At 38.1% G+C, this 23,560-nt stretch overlaps 3 protein-coding genes across 5 annotated transcripts in view; 1 reads left to right on the forward strand and 2 right to left on the reverse strand.

Annotated features, from left to right (window-relative positions):
- The window catches only part of KPNA7 (karyopherin subunit alpha 7), a 14,580-nt gene extending 14,310 nt beyond the window's left edge, over positions 1-270 (reverse strand). Inside the window, exon 1 of one of the 3 annotated variants that reach the window (XM_072418866.1) lies at positions 149-270. The gene's annotated coding sequence lies outside the window, so the exon portion shown is untranslated. Of the gene's footprint in view, positions 1-25; positions 45-108 lie in introns of those variants that run through there. The other 2 variants (XM_072418863.1, XM_072418867.1) reach the window with 2 other exon arrangements.
- A 91-nt stretch (positions 271-361) lies between these two features.
- LOC140335875 (actin-related protein 2/3 complex subunit 1A-B) lies at positions 362-10,206 on the forward strand. The gene is made up of 10 exons (XM_072418869.1): positions 362-515; positions 2,608-2,705; positions 3,432-3,536; positions 5,036-5,258; positions 5,681-5,788; positions 6,547-6,759; positions 7,436-7,511; positions 7,962-8,155; positions 9,052-9,142; positions 10,051-10,206. Exons 2-10 carry the CDS (start codon positions 2,642-2,644, stop codon positions 10,087-10,089), a joined length of 1,113 nt encoding a protein of 370 aa, XP_072274970.1. The 5' UTR covers positions 362-515; positions 2,608-2,641; the 3' UTR covers positions 10,090-10,206.
- A 3,016-nt stretch (positions 10,207-13,222) lies between these two features.
- On the reverse strand, positions 13,223-22,860 carry LOC140335876 (acyl-coenzyme A amino acid N-acyltransferase 1-like). The gene is made up of 4 exons (XM_072418870.1): positions 22,571-22,860; positions 18,989-19,473; positions 15,824-16,026; positions 13,223-15,120 (listed from the first exon to the last, which is right to left on the reverse strand). Exons 2-4 carry the CDS (start codon positions 19,449-19,451, stop codon positions 14,542-14,544), a joined length of 1,245 nt encoding a protein of 414 aa, XP_072274971.1. The 5' UTR covers positions 19,452-19,473; positions 22,571-22,860; the 3' UTR covers positions 13,223-14,541.
- Between the last annotated feature and the right edge of the window lie 700 nt (positions 22,861-23,560).

Below are 23,560 nucleotides of genomic sequence, written 5' to 3' on the forward strand. Positions count from 1 at the left end.
ACCCCCACAGCTCCCTGCCACCTACCGGCCTGAGGCGGGGATACCCCCACAGCTCCCTGCCACCTAGCGGCCTGAGGCGGGGACTCCCCGCCGCTCCCTGCCACCTACCAGTCGTTCTCGGCACCCCCTGATCTCCCATGTTCCCTGCCTGCCGGTCTTATACCACAGTGTGGGCGCGGCCGCCACGTAATTAATGTTCCAATTAAGACATTGGGCGCTCATACACACAGCTGTCATTAATAAAACGTTTATTAACGTGATACAAATCGGGATGTGAAATGAGCTCACGTTACTGACAGGTCACCTACATACTAATACACTGACACGCCTTCCCTAAAACACGTCATGGCTTTCCCGGGCCGCGCATGCGCTCAGCTCCTCCAGGTTCGGGAGGTGCCCGGGCCGCGCACTGCGCAGGCGTACTAGCATTTTTTGCTTCCTGTTGCAGACTCCATTGTATCGGTAGATTCGCGTTGACTGACCAGAGTCCGCGAATCTTTACACTCCATTCCCGGGTGAGTGAATGACAGTGGTGAATATCGGCATAAACACAGAGTGTGAGTGACATGTCAGCAGCGGTGTGACAGCCATCAGGCCGGGGAGGGATAGGGGTGTATACCTGGAATGTGTCTGTATTACCATGTATTGGTATATAATCTTATGTTCTTGTAGTGATTACAGGGCTGACAGGTTCTCTTCTTTTTACTTCCTGTATGTAGTCATGTCTGTGGTATAGGAGCTGCCTTGGCCTATGATGAGGATTTCTCCAGCGGGGTATCATTAAAGCAGAACTAAAATAAAAATAAAAAAAACACATTTACCTTTAATCCCGCTGATCCCTCAATGGCGCTGGTCTTTCCTGCAATCCGGTCCTACGTCGTCCTGGGGTTCCCCTTCGTCCTGGCGCGGAGGAAGCACCGGGCGCCGCCATCTTCTTGCTACAGCACCCGATCTGGCATTGCGTAGGTGTGAGAGCGGGTGACAAGGCCGCTGTGATGGGGAAAAAAGCAAACTGATCTCACTGCGCACGCGTGAGATCGGCATCTGATTTGTGGGGGAAAATGCCCCTTCTGCGCATGCCTGAGATGCCAAGGCATGCGCAGAAGGAGCAGCCAGGGATGTAAGTATCCCAGGAGGCTCTGCCCTCCATTCCGTCTTGATCGACGCAGGGATCTAGACTAAAGCTAAAGGGTGGACATGCGCACAAGGAGCCTTTTCGCGCAAAGAAAAACATTTGCAGATCTCATGTATGCGCAGTTTTTTTCCATCCTACGTCATCTGATCTTGCGACGTAGGATGAAGAAGAGTTGAAGATGCAAGACACTCCCAGGTGGACTGCCCTGCGGGATTGAAGGTAAGTGTATTTCTTTTTATTGTTTTTGGCAGTTTTCAGTTTGGTTCCTCTTTAGCGGTAACCCTGAGTGTGACAAAGAAGCTGGACGCTGTAGCCCGAAGTCACACTCGGGGTAGCTAAACCTATAGGAAACAATAGTAAATCGCGACTTACCTGATCCGCTGGAGTCCTCCGTCGTCCTTCACGTGTTCCCTCTCCCTCCGGCTGGCATTCTCTGCACTCGATCAGTTACCGGGGAAATCCCTTTCCTCCGCAATGCATCCTGAGGAGAGGGAATGTCCCCTTACCCCGATTGGGGAAATGTTAACGCCGGCCGGTATTCCTATGTCAGGCATCCTGGGAGGCTCTTGGGCGCTCCTTCTACGCATGAACGAGCATCTCGGGCATGCACATATGGAGCCTCAAAGAGAAAAATTTGCCGATCTCACGCATGCTTATTGAGATCGTAAAATTGTTTTTCATCCTACAACACCCGATCTCGCAGCTGGGTCTGGTGACGTAGGATGATGAACCCGGAAGAGAAGACGAAGATGGCGACGCCCGGAGCGCCTGCTCCTGGACTGTTGTATGAAGACGTGGGACCCGATGCTGGACACCCCCGAACGGATCGGTCTGCCCTGCCGGGTTAAAGGTAAGTGTGTTTTTTTTTTTTTTTTTTTTTTTTTTTGTGTTTCGAGTATAGTTCCTTTTTAAAGATCCATTCCTCCTGTTGTTTTACAATTCGTTTACAATTAGATCCAGAAAATTTATGTTTCCAAAGATCTCCAGCTTTCGTTAATAGGTCTGGGCCAGTACAAAGCTGGGGTGCTTAACAGATCCGATCTTGAACCTCGCAATATGTCACTTATCGGCTGTATGAAGTATCTGCAAGGCTTCAGGTGGTATATTACATACACTGAAATGATGCTTTTGAATTTGCAGAAAGATGTCATATTGTTATGGAGATTTTATAACTTCTTTTCACCTGATGTGAATCTGTTCTTCTGCCTGTTTGGGGAAAAAGCAGCAGAGTCTCCTAATAGCCCATCACCTTTACAGCTAATACTGTGTTCAGCAGAGACTATGTGTGACTGTATAATTCCTAATGTTGTTTTATATGTCTATTCCTGTATACAATTTGTGCTTTAGAGAATAAAAATTTGGAATCTCATTTTTTTTCAGTGTGCTATATTTATTATCACTTTAGCATTTTGTTGTGACTGCTTCTTCATAATTTGGTACATTTATTCTAAAATTGTTTTTTTCTTTTAAAGGTTGTAGAACTCATTAAGGAGAAACCAAATCAGAATGTCTTTATACCAGTTCTTACTTGAACCCATCAGTTGCCACGCTTGGAATAAAGACCGCACTCGTAAGCCTCTGACTGACTTTAATATTATTAAACATGATTGATATAACGCCAACATATTACACAGCGCTGTACATTAAATCGGTTGTAAATGACAGAGGTACAGACAGTGACACAGGAGGAGGAGAGAACCAGAGAAGCTTACAATCTAGGAGGTGGGGGAAGTAACACACAATAGGAGGGGAGATATGGAATGGTGGGAAGAAGTGACGGTTTCAAAAGACAGAGGAAGCCAGGTAGGGAAGTTTGAAAAGATGGATTTGAGTGCTCTTTTAAATGAGCTGAAAGTAGGAGCAAGCCGAATAGGAGGGGGAAGACCATTCCAGAAAGTTTAAAAGATAATTGAAATCAGCATTTTTCAAAAAGCTCTTGATCACTCAGGTTGTAGCTTACACAGAAAGTATGGAAGTGCTGGCTGAATGAAGAGATGAGGGAGTGAAGGAATGGTATTTGTTGCAGGAAGGTGGACTTATTTAGGATTGTAACCAACCTTAGTTAATCTCCCACTGTATGGCTGGCTCCTGGTTGTAATGTAGAAGTTATATAGGCTAGCTTTGTGAAATGGATTCAGAAGCCCTCCATTCTAAACACCTCCATGTTCAAAGCTGCCAGTTTTGTTTTAAACAATCAAAAAGAAATTGCAATACATTGGATAGTGTCCTGTTTGAAATGATTTATCGTCGATATGGTTTTGAAAAAAGTAATGTTCTGATATTTTCTGTTTTACAGAAATTGCAATAAGCCCCAATAACCATGAGGTACACATCTACAAGCAAAATGGGAACCAGTGGGTAAAGGTTCATGAGCTGAAGGAGCACAATGGACAGATTACAGGTAAAACATAAAGAAAATAAGTTATGTATGATACAAATAATAATGTAAAATCCCTGGTATGCCAATTAAAAGACCAGTAGTGAAAAAAATATGATGGCATTACCTCCTAAAATGCTACATTTCTGGATACCTTTGGCTTTCATACCTAAACTACAGTTCCATAGTTTGCGTGATCAGGCATGTCATTATTGCACAGGTAAAGGCGATGTACTTTCTGCAATAATGAATCTTACCTGCCTGATCCTTCCTGAATGAGGAAAAGGTAGGAGAGGACTGCAGCGTCTGGCATGGAATGCGGCCAGGCGAGTTAGCTGGGTTTAGTCTTATCATGTCACCCTATTGTCTCATTCTTTAGGAACATATTGTGTCAATTTTTTTCCAGAAGGTTCTTCATCATGGGAATCTTAGAATAAGTCTAATTATTGTGTTGTCAGTTATTGTAGAACTCCGCTGTTGGAATTTTATAGAAAGATTCAGAAAATAAGTCATCAGAATACTACTGGCTGTGCTTTAAAGTTGCATAATGTTGCTTTATTTTACCACTTGGCTTTGTAAGAAGGAAGTAGAAATTGAAATCATCCCTATAGGATGGGGGCCCTGTTGCACACTATGGGCCTGATTCATTAAAGCTCTTCAAGGCTGGAGAGAATACACTTTCATCAGTGAAGCTGGGTGATCCAGCAAACCTGGAATGGACTTCCTCAAAGTCAATTGCTATTTGCTAGCAAATGTTTTGAATCCTGGACCAGATCAATTCCAGGTTTGCTGAATCACCCAGCTTCACAGTGTGTAACTATGGTTAGCTGTAGCTTTGCAGAATAAGGTCAGACAAATGCTTACCACTTAGGCTAGGTACACACGTGCAATAATTATCGTTTGAAAACTAACGATCAACGATTATTCTCAAATATTTTGAACAATCATATTGTGCACAATTCTGTACATGCTGTAACGATATGATCGTTCAAATATAATACACCAATACTGTACACACGCTAGATACGATCATTTGAACAATCGTTTGTGAATGATCCTTCGAACGATGCAGGAAGTGACACATACAGGAGAACGTGTATCACAGAACAATCCACGATCACTGAACAACCAAACACATAAATAAATTACAAACGATCGTCGCCCAATCAGATCCACCAGGACGGTCGTTCGTTTCTACCGAGATTCCCCGTTCGTCTGCGTCGCTGACCAGTCGTGCACTTTTTTTGTTAACAAATATTGAAAGATCTGTCGCGGATCGTTAGTTTCCAATGACAATTATTGGACATGTGTATGCAGCCTTACTTTCTGTGATCTACAATTTCTGCGTCCCAACATAAGCTCATGGTTTCCATTGTATTAAAGAATGATAGGAAATGTAGTCTCCAATCTCCTGTCCTTTCTACTTTTTTAGTTCATACTTTGTTTCATATCAGATTTTAAATGTCTTTTCCAAAAACACAGCCTTTAAAATCAAATTCATCAATTTTTTCACTAAATTTTAGGCATAGACTGGGCTCCTAAAAGTGATCGTATTGTGACCTGTGGAGCTGATCGCAATGCCTATGTGTGGAGCCAGAAAGATGGCGTGTGGAAGCCTACGTTGGTTATCTTGCGTATAAATCGAGCAGCTACCTTTGTCAAGTGGTCACCTTTGGAAAACAAGTTTGCAGTGGGAAGTGGAGCACGACTTATATCTGTGTGTTACTTTGAGTCAGAAAATGACTGGTGAGAATCTTTCATTGCTTCTTAGTGTACAATACTAGGTGGACATAAGTCATAAATTCATTATGGATAGCTGTTTTTCTTTTTAAAAACCATGATAAAAAATACACAAATAGTGATTATTTTAACTTAGGACTTCACATTTATTTGTTTTTTTTTTTACTGGAATTAAAAAATGTATATAGCACTGCATGTGCTGTTATAAATTTAAAAAATTTGCAGCCTAACGAGCTGTAAATTACTGGGATCAGTGAAAGCATTAGATTGCCTCCATTGATCCCTGTAATTTACAGCTCGTTAGGCTGAACATTTTTTGTAGCTATGGGCACTGTAAAGTTTTTTACCAAAAAGTTCTGTTTGCAGTCTGCTGAGATGTTAGATCTTCAACATTCAAGATTTTTTTAAATATGTTTTTTCTTCTTTAGGTGGGTGAGCAAACACATCAAGAAACCAATTCGTTCCACTGTGCTAAGCCTGGATTGGCATCCAAATAATGTTCTTTTGGCTGCTGGATCTTGTGATTTCAAGACCAGGTGTAGTATTTTTTTGTATTGAGTTACTATGGAGGGGATTTGATGTTGATCTAGTGTTTAAGACTCTAGCTTAAATATCTGTTTTTGTGACATGGACACTTGCAATGTCCACTGTCCACTGTTCCACTGTGCTAAGCCTGGATTGGCATCCAAATAATGTTCTTTTGGCTGCTGGATCTTGTGATTTCAAGACCAGGTGTAGTATTTTTTTGTATTGAGTTACTATGGAGGGGATTTGATGTTGATCTAGTGTTTAAGACTCTAGCTTAAATATCTGTTTTTGTGACATGGACACTTCTTATTGGCTGTCGGCATGATGCTAAGACAGTACAAGTAGGAGACTGGCCAGCACAGGTACATCTGCAGTGCTGAATCGGTGATCCTACACACCTGGAGATGGCACTAGCAAGGGTCCTGGATTGGCAGATTTAGGTGTGTATTTTTTGTTTTGCAAGGAAAGAAAAACGGGTTAGAGCAAGTTAAAGTTTGCCTGAAATCCCTGTGTAATTTGTTTAATGGTCAAAAACTTTTGCAATGTAGGCTGAAGTCAGATTTAGGTTGGGCAGGCTTGTTAAAAGTAATCAAAAGAATCAGTAATATTTCTTTTGAATACTGAATATTCTTTTATACCTTTTCTATATTTTCAGTGGTCTTAGGGTAGGGGACCCATAAAAATAATTTTAACAAAATACCCTAAATGTTTGTCATTGCACTTGGAATTTGACATTGCAAATCTTTTATCTCATATTTTCTTGCAGAGTGTTCTCGGCATATATTAAGGAAGTTGATGAGAAGCCAGCTAGCACTCCTTGGGGATCAAAAATGCCTTTTGGGCAACTGATGTCCGAGTTTGGAGGTCCTGGAAGTGGTGGCTGGGTTCACAGTGTAAGCTTTTCTGGTAGTGGAAACCGTTTGGCCTGGGTCAGTCATGACAGTATTTTGTCTGTGGTTGATGCATCTAAAAATATGAGGTATTTAATATTTTACATACATTTTGTTGTTAATGCTTGAAAATACCACTATGATATTAATTTACAAAAGATGTTACTTTCACCTTGGACTTTGTTCATTTGAAAGGCCCCATTCCAGCAGAAGATTGAATACACTTCGTTCTGCTGCTTGCATTGCTGCATGCTTCCCTAATGTATCAAATTTCTGTGTTTCTTGCAGAACAGAATTTGTGATTCCTCCTCATTATAGCAGCATTCAGCAGTGTAGGTAGCTGAAAGTGTAGATACAGTACAGTCTTCTTTGCAGTTGGAACATTTATTTAGGTGATACAGTTCAATTCAATTAAATATGTAATCCCATTCTTTAAAAATATGTGTTTTACATAATATCATTTCAAAAGTGGTTTTCAATAGTTTTAGATCTGCAGCTATTAATAATATAATACTTGGTTATCCTTTCATACAGGTTCTTCCAGCAAGATCAACAGGAATGTTTCTGTATTTACAGAATATGTACTTGTCCTAGAAAAAAAAATCCATTTTATGACTTGTAATCCTAAACCTATAACACATCCAGATATACTTACATTTTGTAGATGTGGATACTTAAAATGTAATTGTTGTTTTAAATTTCAATGTTCATTCTGAATTCACCTACAAATTTACAATAAACACCTACGTATTTTCCCTTTTGCAGCATTTCACAGCTGAAGACTGAATTCTTGCCTCTCCTGAGTCTCACCTTTGTGTCTGAGAACAGCGTGATAGCAGCTGTAAGTTAATTCCTAAATCATTTCCCTGGAGTGTCACTGCAGAGTTGCAGTTGGATTTTACAAAGCAGAACAAAAAGATCTTTTTTTATTTATGAACACATTAAAAATGATGATTCTATTATAGAGGTCCCTGGTAGAGAACACTAGCAGATGTACTGACATATATTATTCAGGCAGCATTCTGGTCCCGAGCAATGATGTGCACTGAGATGCAAAAGGACGGGAAAAGTTATGATAAATATAGTTTGATACAGAGTGTTGTATCGGGGTTTAGCTCTGCTTTATTATTTATCCTCTCCAAATGCAGTCTTTTGGCACAGTTTACACCTTATGTTGAAGTCCCACTGAACTGTGGACTGTTTAAGTTCTTTAAGTACCAAAATATCCTGACTGTGGTAAGTTATTTGTTTTATGTGTTATGTATTTATGTAACCAAATTATCTTCTCTAGGGGCATGACTGTTGTCCTATGCTGTTCTCATTGGATGATCATGGCTCCCTGACATTTGTGTCTAAACTGGACATTCCAAAGCAAAGCACTCAGCGTAACATATCCGCTATGGAGCGCTTTAGAAACATGGATAAGAGAGCAACTACTGAGGACCGCAAGACCACACTGGAAACTCTGCATCAGAACAGCATCACGTAAGTAGAAATTATTCACTGTAAATAGGAGATAGAGATTTAACTTTATTACTAATTATGCCACCTAAAACCATTTTTTTTCCAAATGTTTTTGTAACGTCTGCCTAAACATTATTTTCACTTTAAACTAAATCTTAAACAAAATTGCAACCAGACAATTCTTTATTGCGGAAAGGCCAGGGGAAGCGTAGCAACTGCTTAAATCTTTTTGTAGGATTGTGCCATCCAGGAAATGGCATTTACTCCATTCCCTTAGGGAATTGTACCTCCCCTCTTTCTTCCTTTTTTTTTTTTTTTGTAGAATGTTTATTTGATATATACAAGTTATTAGTTTAGATAAATACGCTGGCTATAATTCCATGGCCTAGCAAAGCACTCTAAAAATCATACATCTATCCCCCTTTTTTTTCCTGAATACCACAATTTACTTTTATATAATTATTGTCATAAAGTTGCCATAAACCCAGATCCAACTATTTTAGCTGTGTGTCCTGTTTGAATATTTACTGAAAAAGCAACCATCACGCCTAAAACTTTGAAAAATAGATAAATCTTTGCCTCAAGCAGTTCACATATATAAAGTGATAAAAGAATAGCTAAAACAGTAAATATAAGTTGAATTGCGTATTTTTATTTTTTAATATTCTTTGTAAGTGTTAAATATTTTTTTTTTTTCCACGTTTGCTGTTGCTTAACATTTCCCATGTTGAGTTAAAATAATCTTGCTTAATTTATTTCCTCATAAATCTATCTGAAGATTTCTGATCATCTTAGGACAGCATTAAAAGCGATATAAAAGCTAATGAATACCGGTATATGTTTAGACTTTATGTATTTCATTTGCCACTGCAGGGACACCAATTAATTTCTCTTCAATCATTTTCCCTGTCTTACAGCCAAGTGTCTATTTATGAGGGAGACAAATCTGATTGTCGCAAGTTTTGTACTACCGGTATCGATGGTGCAATGACTATCTGGGACTTCAAGGTGAGTTTTTTTACTTTCAATATTTATATGTTTTTTTTTTTGTTTTTTAGATGACATGTAGATTACTATAAAATGCATTTATTTATTGTCAAGGAAAACCTATACTGACAGGAATACAGAGGTATTGTTGACCTTTTTCTAAAAAAAAAATGCAAGCAAGCCATCAGAACTCCTGATCTGCACACTTGTTTCATGTCAGACATACAAAGTATTAAAGATTAAATTTATTAAAGCTCTCCAAGGCTGGTGAGGATACACTTTCATCAGTGAATCTGCGTGATCCAGCAAACCTGGAATGGTTTTCCTAAAAGTCATTAGCTGTTTCTTTAAGTCTGTTTTAGACTTTTAAAGTTTATCATCCAAATACTTTCCAGGTATATCAAAGTATGTTTAAAGTCATACAGTTTGTTCCCTTTAATAAGCAGCCCCAGCCTAAGTAGAAATGACCGTCATGTGTAAGCAGGTAGAAACTTTGCTCTCTGTGATAAAGCCATGATTTCTTTACAGAGGTCTGGCACACACCAATTAAAAATGCACCAGAGCTCCCCAATCAGCAAATAGAATAAACTTTGCTGGGAATACATTGCAGCATTGACATTGGAAATGTGAGCAAGATTATTTTTTCAATGTAGTAAACATACTGTATATAGTCAGAGTGGATAGTTTAGCTGTTTAGCTCATTGTATCCAAGAATCCCATTCTCTCATATTCTAACCTGCCAAATCAGGTCAGGGAGAAGTTTGACTATTGGATGACTTTATATATAATATACTATATAGTATTACTTCATAAATTGGGAAGATCTGAGCTGCGGTCAGCAAATGGCTAGCTATCAGATAAAAAGTCCATTCTGAACTTGTAACGAGATTCTTATGTATTACTGAGCATTTGAACTTTTAATTTTTTAGACTCTGGAATCCCACATTCAAGGCCTGCGCATTATGTAACTGAAGAGGAATTACACTTGCAAGACAAAAAAAAAGCAGAGCTGTAATGCTCTCAAGGTGTTCTGCAATCTTTTACTGACTTGTTGTAAAATTAAGAAATAAAAGTAAAGTAACCCAGTGGTGTGTAATGAGATCATTTCCAAAAAATATGTAATCCTTCCTTTTAAAGCACAATAGGCAAATGCAAATAAAAATAATTTTTTGCTCTCGGAATTATATTACTTGACAAATGTGCGTGATCACAATTAAATCTGTTATTTCTGAATTGTCCTATAAAGAAATGCCTTTTTGCCAATTTTATGTACATTTTAACAATTTCATCAATATTGGCTTTTCTTTGAAAGTTATAGGCAAATATAAATAGATAAAGGTCAATCTTTTCTAGATGTGAGCAGAGAGAGTAATGTATGATATGTCTGCACCATTCTATGCAACAATGGGATTGTACAATTTTATGAATTGGTGGCTGTGCCATTCGTTGTAAAATGGCCGATGCAGCATGGCCCTCCACACCGCTGTGTACGGTTTTATGTTTAATTTGAATAGGACCCTAATCGTACACAGTAATGATTAGTGATCCTTTCCAGTGACAGTAAAATGAACAAAGGTTTTACAGACAGTTCTATCCCTATTTCTTATACAGTGCTCTGTAATATGTCGGCATTATATATTTGTTTAATATTAGATTTTTTTTGGATATTGGAGGACACGGACTAATTGGAATATAAAATTTGGACATTTAACACAACATACCATAGTTCCCATAAATGGCCGGGATCACAGTGAAAGAAGGCTAAATAGTATTCTTTATTCCACATGGTCTATTACCAGGTGTTAAACATGCTAAAAAAGTGTGTAGTGGTGTGGGCAGCCATGTCTTGACAGTTATAAAACTTTTGCTAATAATTAGCAAGTATGCATAGCAGATGTTGACACATACCTAGTTTATTTTTTGTATCGTCCATTGTTGATGGGTCCAGAATCCTCTCAGCACCAAACTTATTTTATGGCTTCCCTAACCACTCAAATAATTTTTCCAGATAGTGAAATACACTTCTTCAATACCTTTCTAATTAGGAATGCATACAAAGCATATGCTCCTAATGCAGGTAAAAGTGTCAATTCTGCAGGTAATTTTTGCACATTGCGCAGCATAAGCAGTGATTCAGTGTTTTAGGGCAATCGGTTTGTGCTAGGGTGATCAAATTCAAACACATACATGACTTTGTTGGCCTGGTGCAAACTACAAATCCAAAGAATGGGATTAAATGTTCTCAGTTTTCTTTGTAGTTCACTAAAGATATCTTTGGTGAACTTCCAGCAACATACTTGTAATGTATACACTGTGGAACAATGAATCCCCTTACGTATCTGATATAGTTTGCAATGAATTAGATCTTCAACCTTGCTTGTCCTTCTCATCCCAATTACAATATATGTAGAATTTTTAATCACTTTCATAAGAGTATAGAGCCATAAATTGTTTCGACACCAATATGTCCCAATATTAAGATATTAGGCAGTTTACAAAAGTTTAAAAAAAAAATCATACCATAACTGAGCAGCTGGATTGTGTTTTTGATAATTATGTGAACTGAAGAAAGCACTTGAATAAAAGATGGTAAAAGTCTAGTTGAATACAATTACTTCTTGCTATACCATACTTTGTAATGCACAGTTCCAAGTAGTGCACACCTTCCACCTATCCTTATTTCAACAAGACTGTGTCAAGATTTGAACTAAAGTACTTAGCGTGCATAGATTCTGTCACTGCACCACACTCACATATATAGAAATTGCCTAGAAAAGCCTAGCCGATGCTTGCACACACCAACTCAATCTCTTATGCCACAGCTGCATGGACACCAGCAATTTTTATCTTGTGGGGTTCCTTCTTTTGCCAGATCCTGGTCCAGGCTGCAACCTGTAATACCTGTATAAGCTAACTCAGGGCATGTAAAGGATTTCATAGCAACTACAAATGGCTAATTAATGGCCAAATAAACAGGTATTTTGTGTGGCTGTTACAGTATACAAAGTTTCTGCTGCAGCTAAAAATATGACATTTCTGTGAAGCTATTAATATATAAAATAGGGTAACATTGTACCCGATAAGAATCCTTAGCCGTCATGTGATAGTAATTATTTCTCTCACTGAATTTATCTTAACATAATTGATTTAAAAATAACAATCAATATCTCGTCTTTGTGGAACCCCATTTATAAATACTATATCCACAGTTTAGCGTATATTAGTGTGGTGTTGGTCAGCGGGAGGAATGTCAGCCTTTCAGATCATCAAAAGAAAATCTTTGAGCAATGAGAAGTTCTGATGTATGAGGTCAGTTGCTACTGTCATCAAAGTAACCCTAGAGTACTACAGATCCCTGGTTGAGAAACAAATGCTGCATTAGACATTCAATATGAACACTGTTACTATTTGAGTGAACATGATCCAATACATTTAGTAAATCAGCCTCATTGCACACCAGGATTAGGTGCTAGGGCCTAGTTGTACTACAGTGTTACTGTAACATGCACATACCACAACACAAGCAATATAAAATGCCCACCAACGTACCTTACCGGACATCGTGCTGCCAGAAATGTTACATGCAATATTATAGTGCATAAAGAAGCTGAACTCAAATGTCAAACTAACTTTCCAGTGGAGTTTCCCTCTCCTTGCAAGGCTTTAATTGCAACACAAAGTTATAGCTGTATTTGGCCCTTGGTTATTCTTTGCTTCAGAAACAGATTTCAGACAGTGTCTGTTAAAATTTATTATTGTGAGATACAATAAAAATAAGGGAAAACAAGTTCTAAAAATTTTTACAAGTTGCTATGTCATATGCAATGCCAAGTATTCTCATATACAGCAGATGTTTATGCACTGCAAAAAGAAATGTGCTTGAATTCGGAAAAAGGGGAAATAGATTTAAACAATATTATCACAAATCGAAAGATTCTAGTGAGTTTTTTTCATAAATTTCTCTGTTGATAAAACAGAGTTCCTAATCCCTCATTATCCCTCCATAGCCTCCTTTGTACATGGATATCTTGTAATAAGAAGTTATATTTCCCTTTAATTTTTTTAATTGTATGGGTGGCTTAGTAGTGACAAGACAAACTGATTTTTACAATTTTTATTTCACAATTACAGTTTATTACAACTTGTTTTCCACAATACCATCCTATAATGTTATTTTATACATTTTTATTTACTATGCTATTAGGTTACTGGGTACATTAGTAGTTTAAATTCCACCATAATATTCTTTTACAGTTCACTATTAAATAGTCAAGGTTGCATATTGTCATTACAAAACTAAAAGCAACAACATTCTTTAAAAGTGAGCTGGTTGTGGCTTTAAATGGCATCATTATTATCAGCTCCTTAGGATCACTGAAAGCTTGCTGAATCCTAGGGAGAACATGTAGGACTAAGGCTGGGCACACACATGCAATAATTGTTGGAAGGGTTCTTTCATGATTCTTTTCAATGACTAACAAATACACGATTCATGAACGAGCATTGTATATACATCACCGTTCTGCTTTTTCGAGAGGAGAGGGGGAACCTTAACCTAAAATACAAACTCTGGGAGCAGGTAGGGTATGTAGAAGGGACATGCTATGCTATCTTCTGCAATAAAACAAACTTACTGTTGGCAACTTTCTGTAGAATGTACACCGAGCTGTGCATGCAGCTCAGCATAACTGGCTGCTGGGAATTCATAAACTCCTGTGGGCATGTGCAAACCTAGAGAAGGACTGGGTATAAACGTGGGCAAAGGAGCTAGAGGTCATTGTAACCTCGTTGCCTCTATCCTAAAACTAAATGTTTCTCCTTAATACAATGACAATTGACTGATGGGTTTATGATCACATATTAATGAACCAATCAAGAATGGTTGCCCATTGTTAGAGCTGGAACACATGAGCGGATTTTTTACTTCACATAAAATAAAGTAGTAGAAAGTAAAATGTACTTTTAACCCATCATTACCTACCTATCTGCACCGTTATCAGTTGGTTGTGAAGCAATCATACATATTAGTAGAACTAAATGACTGAGCTGTAATGTGTATATTATCACTTTATTATTCTTACTTAATGGCTTGAGGGTGTGATTATTAATGTTAACTAGTGTGCAGATGGGATGCTATGTACATAGTCCTAAACCTAACTATAATACAAACACAGAAATGTGCAAAGTGGCATTACAGCTTACATAATTTAATAATATTGTACACGTTTAGCATTTTGGATTGGTTAATGGGAGTTCAAAATAGACAGCAAGTCTGCTCATCTGTACCTGCCCAAAGTATTTAACCAGTGACAGCTCTAATTCAATGACCGTGCAATGTTAGAAATATTTTGGAAAAAAAAAAAAAGCAGCTCTCACCATTTTAATATCTGAAGAGTGCACACATTTTCCAGGCCTTAAAGTCACAAATTGCTAGATGGCAGCAAGAACTTTCGAAAGAAAACTTGAATTTCTTTCCAAATTGAATCTTCTGCTTGGCAGTGAGGAATTAGTTCTCCGCCATATAGCAGAGGCAAATTTTGTCCGCGAAGATGAGCGGCATAGGAAAAAGGAAATCCTGGGGGTTCAATCAGATGCCCAGCTCCTGGGTAAGTTTTCATCCTGTTTTTGGTATTATCATGTCTTATCATGTGAAAGTAAAGGAAATGAGCAAAGCTGTGACTGTTGTAATATTGATCAGCAGCGCCAGTTAAGAAAAGTATGTTTCCTGTAGCTCTTTGTACTGGGATCAGTGAGCTAGGTCGTGGATCATATAGTCCAGCAGTACTCATAAATCCTTCTTTAGTGATTGCCATCTTCTCTTGTGTGTAGGGGGTTCCTTTAATGAGAACCTTACCTTTATGGTAAATTGTGCTCCCAAATACATTACCAGTTCCATTAATGCTGACAGTAGCGCCAATTTGGGGTAAGTAGGAAGCCAGCAAGAGGGCAATCTCGGCACCTTTTGAGACACCCAGAACTCCAAGTTTGGGTCCAGCAACCTGTAAAAAAAAAAATGATTAAACTATTTTTTCAATCAAGTAAAACAAATGGTAGGTGGTACGTTTTTATGCAGTAAGCGATACGTACCAGAGAAGAAAAGTTTGAGCTTTGAAGTATACCATCATACGTACAATCATATTTTTTCATAGATTTTGATTGATACAAGATGACAGTCCTAGTGCAAAGTCAGTGCTATTGTACAATTTCACCATCCACAGTACAATAAAAACATAGATATAGGCCAATTCAGTATTTCATAGACTGCTAACAGATCAATTTAATTGATTTCTAAATACAGAAAAGCAGTCAGTAGAGATGGTCAATGAGATGTAAAAAAAGTTGACCTAAAATAGGCCAATCAATTTTTGTAGTTACATTGTATGATTATCATATTGTCAAGTCACTTCCATTTGCATTCTATTCACATAGAAAAGTATTTTTTTTTTATTTTTGCATCCAATTAACCTTCTCTAGCAGTCACTATTAGACCTATAGTTCTGATCACAACTGTCTAATGTAATTAATGAAAAGATTTATTTCCTTTCTTTTGTGTTACTGGGATAGGGAGTAAAGGAAATGCTCCCCAATTAGAAAACTTTTTTTTAAAAAAATGGACCCTGTCTGAAATGGAAAAAAAAAATATTGGCTTCAGCTACACTTTAGGAAGTCTTAAACAAGACGACAACAAGAAGTTCACAATACCTTTGGATGTTTCAGGAGCAGATCTGCAGCTTCTTCAAAATATTCTAAATGTAGTTTTTGGAAAGAACGTGGAAGATCCTCATAACCAAAATAAGCCAGAGCAAAAACCACAAAGCCACGGCTGGCAAGAAGACTTGCTCGGTATTCTGCAAGGCCACCTCCTCCACCAAACAAATCAATAATACCGAGATATGCCTTCTCTCCTGTGATAACATGCATAATACCAATTAATAGAAGTTATCGGATGTGTAAGTAAGTCTACAACTTGTAGATTTGAGCTTTAACACTTGTAAATAACATTTTTAGAAGCACAAACGCCCAACCATGTTTACCCAGGTTTAGTTTGGCTATAGGTAGTCTTTAGAGCCAATCCCCAGACACCCCAGATATTCTTACCTGTCAAATAATTAGGCATTTAGTCCTTCTAGTCCTTTTATTACACAGTACTTTCACACCAAAAGCCAGGTGATGACCCCACTGACCAGTATGGACTACAGTAATTGGACTATAGTTTCTCCACCTCAGGCCCAGGGTAGTTAGGGAGCGCCAGCAGACTGTTAAAAGTTTTCCCTCACTTTGCTCTGCTCTCACAACCTCTTCACATTCCAGCACATTTAGTCCCAGTCCTGCTTCTCTCTCTCCCAGTATGAGTGGTGCTATATATGGGACTGAGAGAGGCTAATACTAAGGCTACGTACACACGTGCAATCATTGTCGTTTCCGACCACCGCATGATGCATGAACGAGTGTTGTACATACAGCACTGTTCTGCTTTATGGAGGGAGGAGAATGACGGAGGACACCCCACTGTGCTCTCTCCGCTTCACTTCCATTAAGATTCGTCGTCCATAGATCCACCAGGACAGTGGTTCGGAAGATGGGCAGTTTACACACGCAAGAGCCAATTATCGGACTAGAACCATTGCACACGTGTACGTAGCCTTAGTCAGTTACTTTATAGTTTATTATGAATACAATGATGCATTCATTTGCGTTTCATATGTCTGCCTGGATTTCAGCTTTAGTAATGAAATTTGCATATGGACATTTCTATTATTTTCTGGAGCATTGTAGCGCCATACAATGGGAATTAACTTGCATGCATAAGGGGTGGCTGAGAACAAGACCAAACTAATAGTGGCAATTTAACAACAGTTGAAGCCAAAGCATAGATTACCGACTTGCCCAACTCAACATTTGTATGAAAGGCTGGGTCAATTCTAAAGTAGGTGATAAAAATATTTGTCACAGACCATGTTGCTGCCTTACTAATCACTTCTATCAGGACATATCAGAATGCTACCTATATTGCTATCAGACTTTCTATAGCCCTACATTTTCTGTAACTGAAGGATCTTTGGGTGTATAAGATTGTAGAAGAGCCTTTATGAACAAGGAGGCAAAAGATTTTACTCTGAGAGATTACAAATATTCTTTGCATATTTCTGAATGGGTGGGTGATCTCTAGAGCTGCAACACGATAATGAAAAATATTCCTATAACTATATAGGAAGGAAGTATATCTTCTTGAATAAGGTGGTAGGCTGAAGTAACATTAGGAGCACATTTCCTTTGAAAAAAAATAAATAAATACATAAATAGAATATGTTGGCTTCGAGCATCTGAAAGTGTCAGGCTCCAACACCAATACTGAAGCGATAACTAAAACTGTAGTGAGCAGTTTTTATCAACTTCTTTGGGGAATTAACTCCTCAAGCACTCTCCCATGGCTAAACACAATGGGCCTGATTTATTAAAGCTCACTAGGCCTGGAGAAGATACACTTTTATCAGTGAAGCTAGGCGATCCAGAAAACCTGGAATAGATCTGGCCCAGGATTGAAAAAATTTGCCAATAGCAAATGGCTTAAAAAAACCATCCCAGGTTTGCTGGATCACCCAGCTTCACTGTTGAAAGTGTATCTTACTACAGGGACTGCTGTAGAATGTATGCTGCATGTTCCAAGTGCCACCAGTTATCCTTATTTGTCTTTGGGGGAATCTTGCCACAATTCAAGTTCATGTAAATTATATTGCGATGATCATTTCATATTCCTCAAGACTAGCAGAGTGGGGTGCCCTTCTTTAAAACAAATAAAAGACAAGCAAGGATCCTAAGGCTATTTCCCTAAATGATACAGTCTAGAATAAAAAGTTGTGTGTCCTCTTGTATAAAACTTCAAAGTTTGGTATACTATTTTTAATTACCCTAAAAGTACAAAAATTTTACTAGAATTATTATATATTAAAAAAACTTGTTGAAAAGTCACAGCGCGTTTCCCAGGAGGACTCGCTTTTTCAGGAGAAGCATGTTTGAAAGCCAAATTATTTTACAATACATATCACTTGTTTTGATGTTTCTTGTGTCCGATTACGCCTGTTCCTTAAGGCTTCATAAGAAGGCTTAACCTAGGAGGTGCTAAACTGGAATGGATTTGCCTCTTTTGTAAAGCCGCATACACACGTGCAATAATAGTCTAATTCACGATCCTTTCTATTGACTAATATTGCACGATGCATGAACGAGTGTTGTACATATAGCACCATTCTGCTCTATAGAGAAGGGAGGGGGGAGAGCGACGGAGCGGCACCCTGCTGCGCGCTCTCTCCCTCCTGTTGCATTAGGATCGTTAGTCGTCCATGGATCCGCCAGGACGGTCATTCGGACGATGGACGACTGGCGCTGTACACAATCCAGATTCTCGTCTGACATGAGCTGATTATCGGGCGAGAACCATTGGACCTGTGTACGCAGCTTTACAGTCTTTTGGCAGCAATTCAGTCTATTTGGTGAGCACAGTAACGGACAAAATACATTAGCATGGAGTGCGAAAAAATGTATAGTCAACCAGTTCTATGAAGTTGCAGGGGCAGAGCTACAACCCATCATATGTTGCCATGATGCTTCAGAAAAATTACCTTGCCACCCCCTATCAGTACGGAGGCATTGATCATGCCTATGTCACATGTATTGTATATATTAAATTAGATAATTATATCATTTTCATGTAAATATTTATTTGTAAGTGTACCAATTCAGTGCCAACACATTCCCAATAACTTTATTCATCACTTAGAAGCGCATCTAAAAAAAAAATGATGTAATATGATAATTAACATAAGTAGTTTGTAACTTTATTTTACCACTTTAAGAATGTCAACTTACCTGCAGGGGAAAAAATTGTACCCCGAGCTCTGCCTTCACGGATTTGGGTCCTTTGTACATCAGCAGCTATGTGCCATCTATTAAAAGTAGCACTGCAAGTGGGCTGTGGCTCAGGACCTAATCCCATTGATACAAAATCAAAAAGGTCCACCGTGTACAGAAATGGGCCAGCTTTTACATCCCTTTTAACAGGCCGCTGAAATGGTTTTAGAGGCTTTAATGACCATAACAGACCCATGGGATAGACTCCTTGGTAGGTTCCTCCAAGAGCTGGATTGTTATCCAGGTTGATTTGCCCTTCTCCATCAGCTTTGTAAAATGCTCGTGACTGGAAGACGTTTTCCTTTTCATCATGAAGTGTCAAGCGAATGGTGGCCAGTTGGTTGGGTTGGAGTCCTGAAGCCGTTATTTGCACATGCTCGTCAGCCAAACCCGTTTCAGGGGTAATTGTAAGATTCACCATGTTTGGAAGATTGTACAAATGCCTTAAATGGAAAATAGAAATGTGTTCAGCCATGAAATAAATTGTCACACTTAGATCGATACAACACATAAATAGGACGCAGGAATTAAAAATGTACTGCATACAAATATAACTAGCGTGAGAAAATTTACATGCCAGTGCAAACGGCTTGAATTAATCTCTTTGCACATTACCCGATTTCAGGGTAATAAAACTTTTATTCTAACTTTCATAGTTTTATTTTCTAAAACGTTGTAAGGAAAGATTACACCCTCGGTCAAGTTTTATTTCTATATCACTCTTAATTAGTCCTAACTTGCTTTCAAAACATGATTGCATTAGACACTGCATCAAAGTATTTTTGCATATTAGAACAATATGCCTTTAAGGGATGGAAAATTGATACTTACTAAGCTGGAAAGAAAATGTGTTAAGTGGCAATACCGAAATCCTTTTGCAAGGTAGGGGGAGATTTTCCAGTTGCCCACTCTTTCACTATTTTACAGTACTTACTATGCAAAGTTTTAGAAAAAAAAAAAAAAAAAAAACACGCTGTAAAGCATTCCAATCATCTTGGAGAATTTGACAGTCCCACTGTTCCTGTGGGTAATCCCAAATTGTCTCTAGTGGTAATCCCAAATTGTCGGACGTTGAGATAACAGTTTAGTGGAATCCCATCTGGTGTGCAACTCCCTGTTCTTGCTCTGGTTTATCACATTCCAACCAGAAAGTATTAAATGAGCTACAAGAACCTACTAAAACTGGGCACCATCCATATTAACCAAATCACCAACTCCACCTGCAGAAATGCAGCTCCAAACCTGCAGGGAGCATCCACAGTGCTTCACTTTTGCATACAGATATTTATCCATGCACCCATTATCCAGCACGTTAGGGGAAATCCCTACAAAAAAAAAAATTGGAATTTTCCTTTTTAGGTAATTTTAACTCAAATAGTTACCCCCATTGAATCATTTGCTTCCTGTTCCAGGGACTATTGTAAACTTTTTATTATTAATATGTGACCAGGAAAAAAAAAAAAAGAAATCTACAAATCAAATCCCCTGTCTAGTCTCAGGGAGTATGTAGATAGTAAAATAGAATTTTTAGCAGACCAGTCTAACAAAAGAATATGTATCACACAAACTGAATTTTTTTTTAGCAGAATTACAACACCAGGGTCATGCTGACCTGGGATTCAAACATGGGACCTAGCCGCTGCAAAGGTCAGAGTGTTAACCTCTGAGCCACATTGCTATTATTCTCCATCATTTGTTAAAAAACAGAAAAAGTATATTAATTTTTTACATTTCATTTACTTTTTTTACACTACATAGCTGAGGATTGTAGGGCAGAAGCTCCCGGAATCCCTAAAAAATAAAAGACCAATTCCTGGGCATCTCTTATTCAGGAGTCCCTGTAGTCAAAATCATTTCCATTATTCACCAGGCTGCAAAGATTCTTTTGTAGAATAGCAGTATTATCAACCTCATGCACCATATATCTCACATACTGGGTCCCAGAAAATACCATTTTTTGAAAATTAAAAAAATATATATCAACAAAATATGTGCCACGAGCTAAACTGGACTATGCATTCAGCCCATAGGTCAGCATAAACATACATCCCTACAAGCTAAGATTGGCTCTTGTATATCTAACCATCTCTATACATTTATTGATGTTGAAAACCATTCTTATGGGGTTTTTTATGATGTGGTCAATCTGCATTACAATGCTGATAAATTCTGTGAATCTTCCAGGTTTGTCAATAGCAGTAACTGATTCTCCATCAGGGAACGTTACAGTGAATATCAGATTCACTGCTTTAAATAGACCCCTCGGAGTGCAAGGTCTGCTTTTTAGTCATTTCTTGTTACATTTGACATTTTATTTCTTGTTACATTTGACGTAATAAAAATTAGGTAGACAAAATAGGTAAAACCTTAAAATTAAATATACTTAATGTACAAATAAATCATGCATTATATGGAGTTATATTTGAATTAAAAACCAGCAACAATATATCCAGAAGTAGTAAAAAAGGAGAAGTGGCACAAAGAGGTCCTATATTGCTGAATACTTACACTTCTGCATGAACGTCTTGTGGAGCCGATTGCAGCTGCTTTCCAAGTATTGGAAATGTATTGGCTCCGTGTTACTTTCCCTTATGTAATGTGTTCAGGATAAAGTTCAATAGTGTGTATGCCTTAGTTTTACAACAGGTTGAACTTTGCTTTAATCCCTGAAGATATTTACTGTACATTACTTTTAGTTTGTTTCATCTCACTTAGCATAAACCATTGCATACTTTACAATACTGAGTGCAGATCACATGGACTAAAAGACACAGACAAATTTTATACTCTTGCAGTTTGTATAAGTATTATAAAAAAGTTGATATGAATATGACTTGTATATAAGGATAATTTTCATAGAAAGCAAACTATAAAACTCATTATCTGTGGAGACAGATGCAGACCCTAAAATAACCATAAAGGAATTGCTGAGCAAAGACAATGATCTTCCATGAGTGTATGCCGGAGGATCATTACACATTGACTAGTTGGACCACCTGCTGGTATTTCCTTCCCAAACCTGATTACTATTGCTTCCTGGAGGGAGAAGGGGTCTAGAACAATCTCAAGCCTGGGACAAGATATTTGAAAATTATGTGAACCCTCTATTCCATAATTAGAAGACACAACTTCACCAATGATGGATCAATGATATAATTTGCTCTGGACTTGCAGATGAATGTGATTTAAATCCCTGGTTTATATAATGTGGAATGTGTGAGATTAACCATGTGCTAGGTATAGAGCTAGACCCCTTTCTTCTTCAGTCCTTTCCTATATACCCTTTACTTTTTATTGTAAGAAAAATGTATTTTATATCCTAATCTATAAACATTTCCCTTTTATAATATCTATAGGTCCTATGAAAATAAGGCACCCCAAACAGAGCAAATTCTACAGCTATTCATACATTGATTGCTTTATCAAAAAAAATTTAAAACATATTTGGCTTCACATGCAGTCTGTATTCAATACCAATATTCAGAAATGTTCCCCTTTGTAATGTCTCCAAATGGTTTAAGAAAACTTTGTATAGCTAACCTTTGTCCTAGCAATCGGTCTGATCTAATGATGTTACAAGTCCTCTTCAACTTTCTTTGGCTGTAGGACAATGGGAAATGTTGCAGATAATGGTGCCAATAAATAATTGGGTGGTTCTTCACTCTCAAACATTCCTCCTATAGGATTGGGGTGGGAAGGGGGAGGGGTGAGAACAGGTGATTTTTAATAAAACTTGGAATAATTAGGCCTAAAAGAAATGCAGTGTCCTCTGTTTAATCAGAGTAATCTTCTTGTGGCTATTTATTTGATTGCCTTTGTTAATGTAAACTTACATTTTACCAAAACTCCAAAATGAGTGTGCTTAGCACTGGACATGCCAGAAAAATAGTACAGAATCTTGATATTTGTTCCATCTGTGGGGCTAATAAATAAACTATTGATAAAAATCAGGCACTGTTATGTAGGGTCATGTACCAAAGGGAAAATTGTTGTAATTTATTTTATATTATCTTTTCCATGAGTTTAGTGAGCACTGATGCTTTCTTGTATGGAAGGCCTCCTAATGACCCAGCATCTGATATTGTGCATGCTCAGAGCAAAGTCAGGCTTTGATATTTTATAAATCCCACAATTGCAGGATGGAATTTGAATTTTGAAAGAAATATAAACTATTTTAATCCCCAGGTAGATGATGTAAATGCTGGCTAATGTAAATATCTCATTCTTGAGCACACAAGTCTGGTGACTGTCACTTTGTCCATAATATACTATACAGTCATTTGATTTACCGCTAGACATTTTCCTATAGTTTGCTGTACGTATATATGGCATTGTTGTTTCCATGTACTCTTTCTGTGCTCTACTGATTGCCCAAGGTTGGTTGGTAGGGGGTAGACCTGGAATCTGCCATGGAGCCTTGAGGGAACACAAAGACGGAGAGAAGGAAGACTTCCGCTGCTTCTGGCTGTGTACAGGTTCAGGAAGAGAAGAGATATGGGGGCTGCGTCATGCTGCAACCCCAGGTACAGC

The sequence above is a fragment of the Pyxicephalus adspersus genome, chromosome 7 (assembly GCF_032062135.1).
Source record: "Pyxicephalus adspersus chromosome 7, UCB_Pads_2.0, whole genome shotgun sequence".
Classification (NCBI taxonomy): domain Eukaryota; kingdom Metazoa; phylum Chordata; class Amphibia; order Anura; family Pyxicephalidae; genus Pyxicephalus; species Pyxicephalus adspersus.

What these genes read in the sequence shown, in the direction of transcription:
- LOC140335875 (XM_072418869.1), top strand. Translation starts at nt 2,642, where the DNA reads ATGTCTTTATACCAGTTCTTACTTGAACCCATCAGTTGCCACGCTTGG. An exon ending in TCTTGTGATTTCAAGACCAG is followed by an intron (nt 5,789 to 6,546) that starts GTGTAGTATTTT and finishes ATTTTCTTGCAG; the next exon opens with AGTGTTCTCGGCATATATTA. An exon ending in AGAACAGCGTGATAGCAGCT is followed by an intron (nt 7,512 to 7,961) that starts GTAAGTTAATTC and finishes TATCTTCTCTAG; the next exon opens with GGGCATGACTGTTGTCCTAT.
- LOC140335876 (XM_072418870.1), bottom strand. Translation starts at nt 19,451, where the DNA reads ATGGTGAATCTTACAATTACCCCTGAAACGGGTTTGGCTGACGAGCAT. An exon ending in TACAATTTTTTCCCCTGCAG is followed by an intron (nt 16,027 to 18,988) that starts GTAAGTTGACAT and finishes ATGTTATCACAG; the next exon opens with GAGAGAAGGCATATCTCGGT. An exon ending in TGCTCCTGAAACATCCAAAG is followed by an intron (nt 15,121 to 15,823) that starts GTATTGTGAACT and finishes TTTTTTTTACAG; the next exon opens with GTTGCTGGACCCAAACTTGG.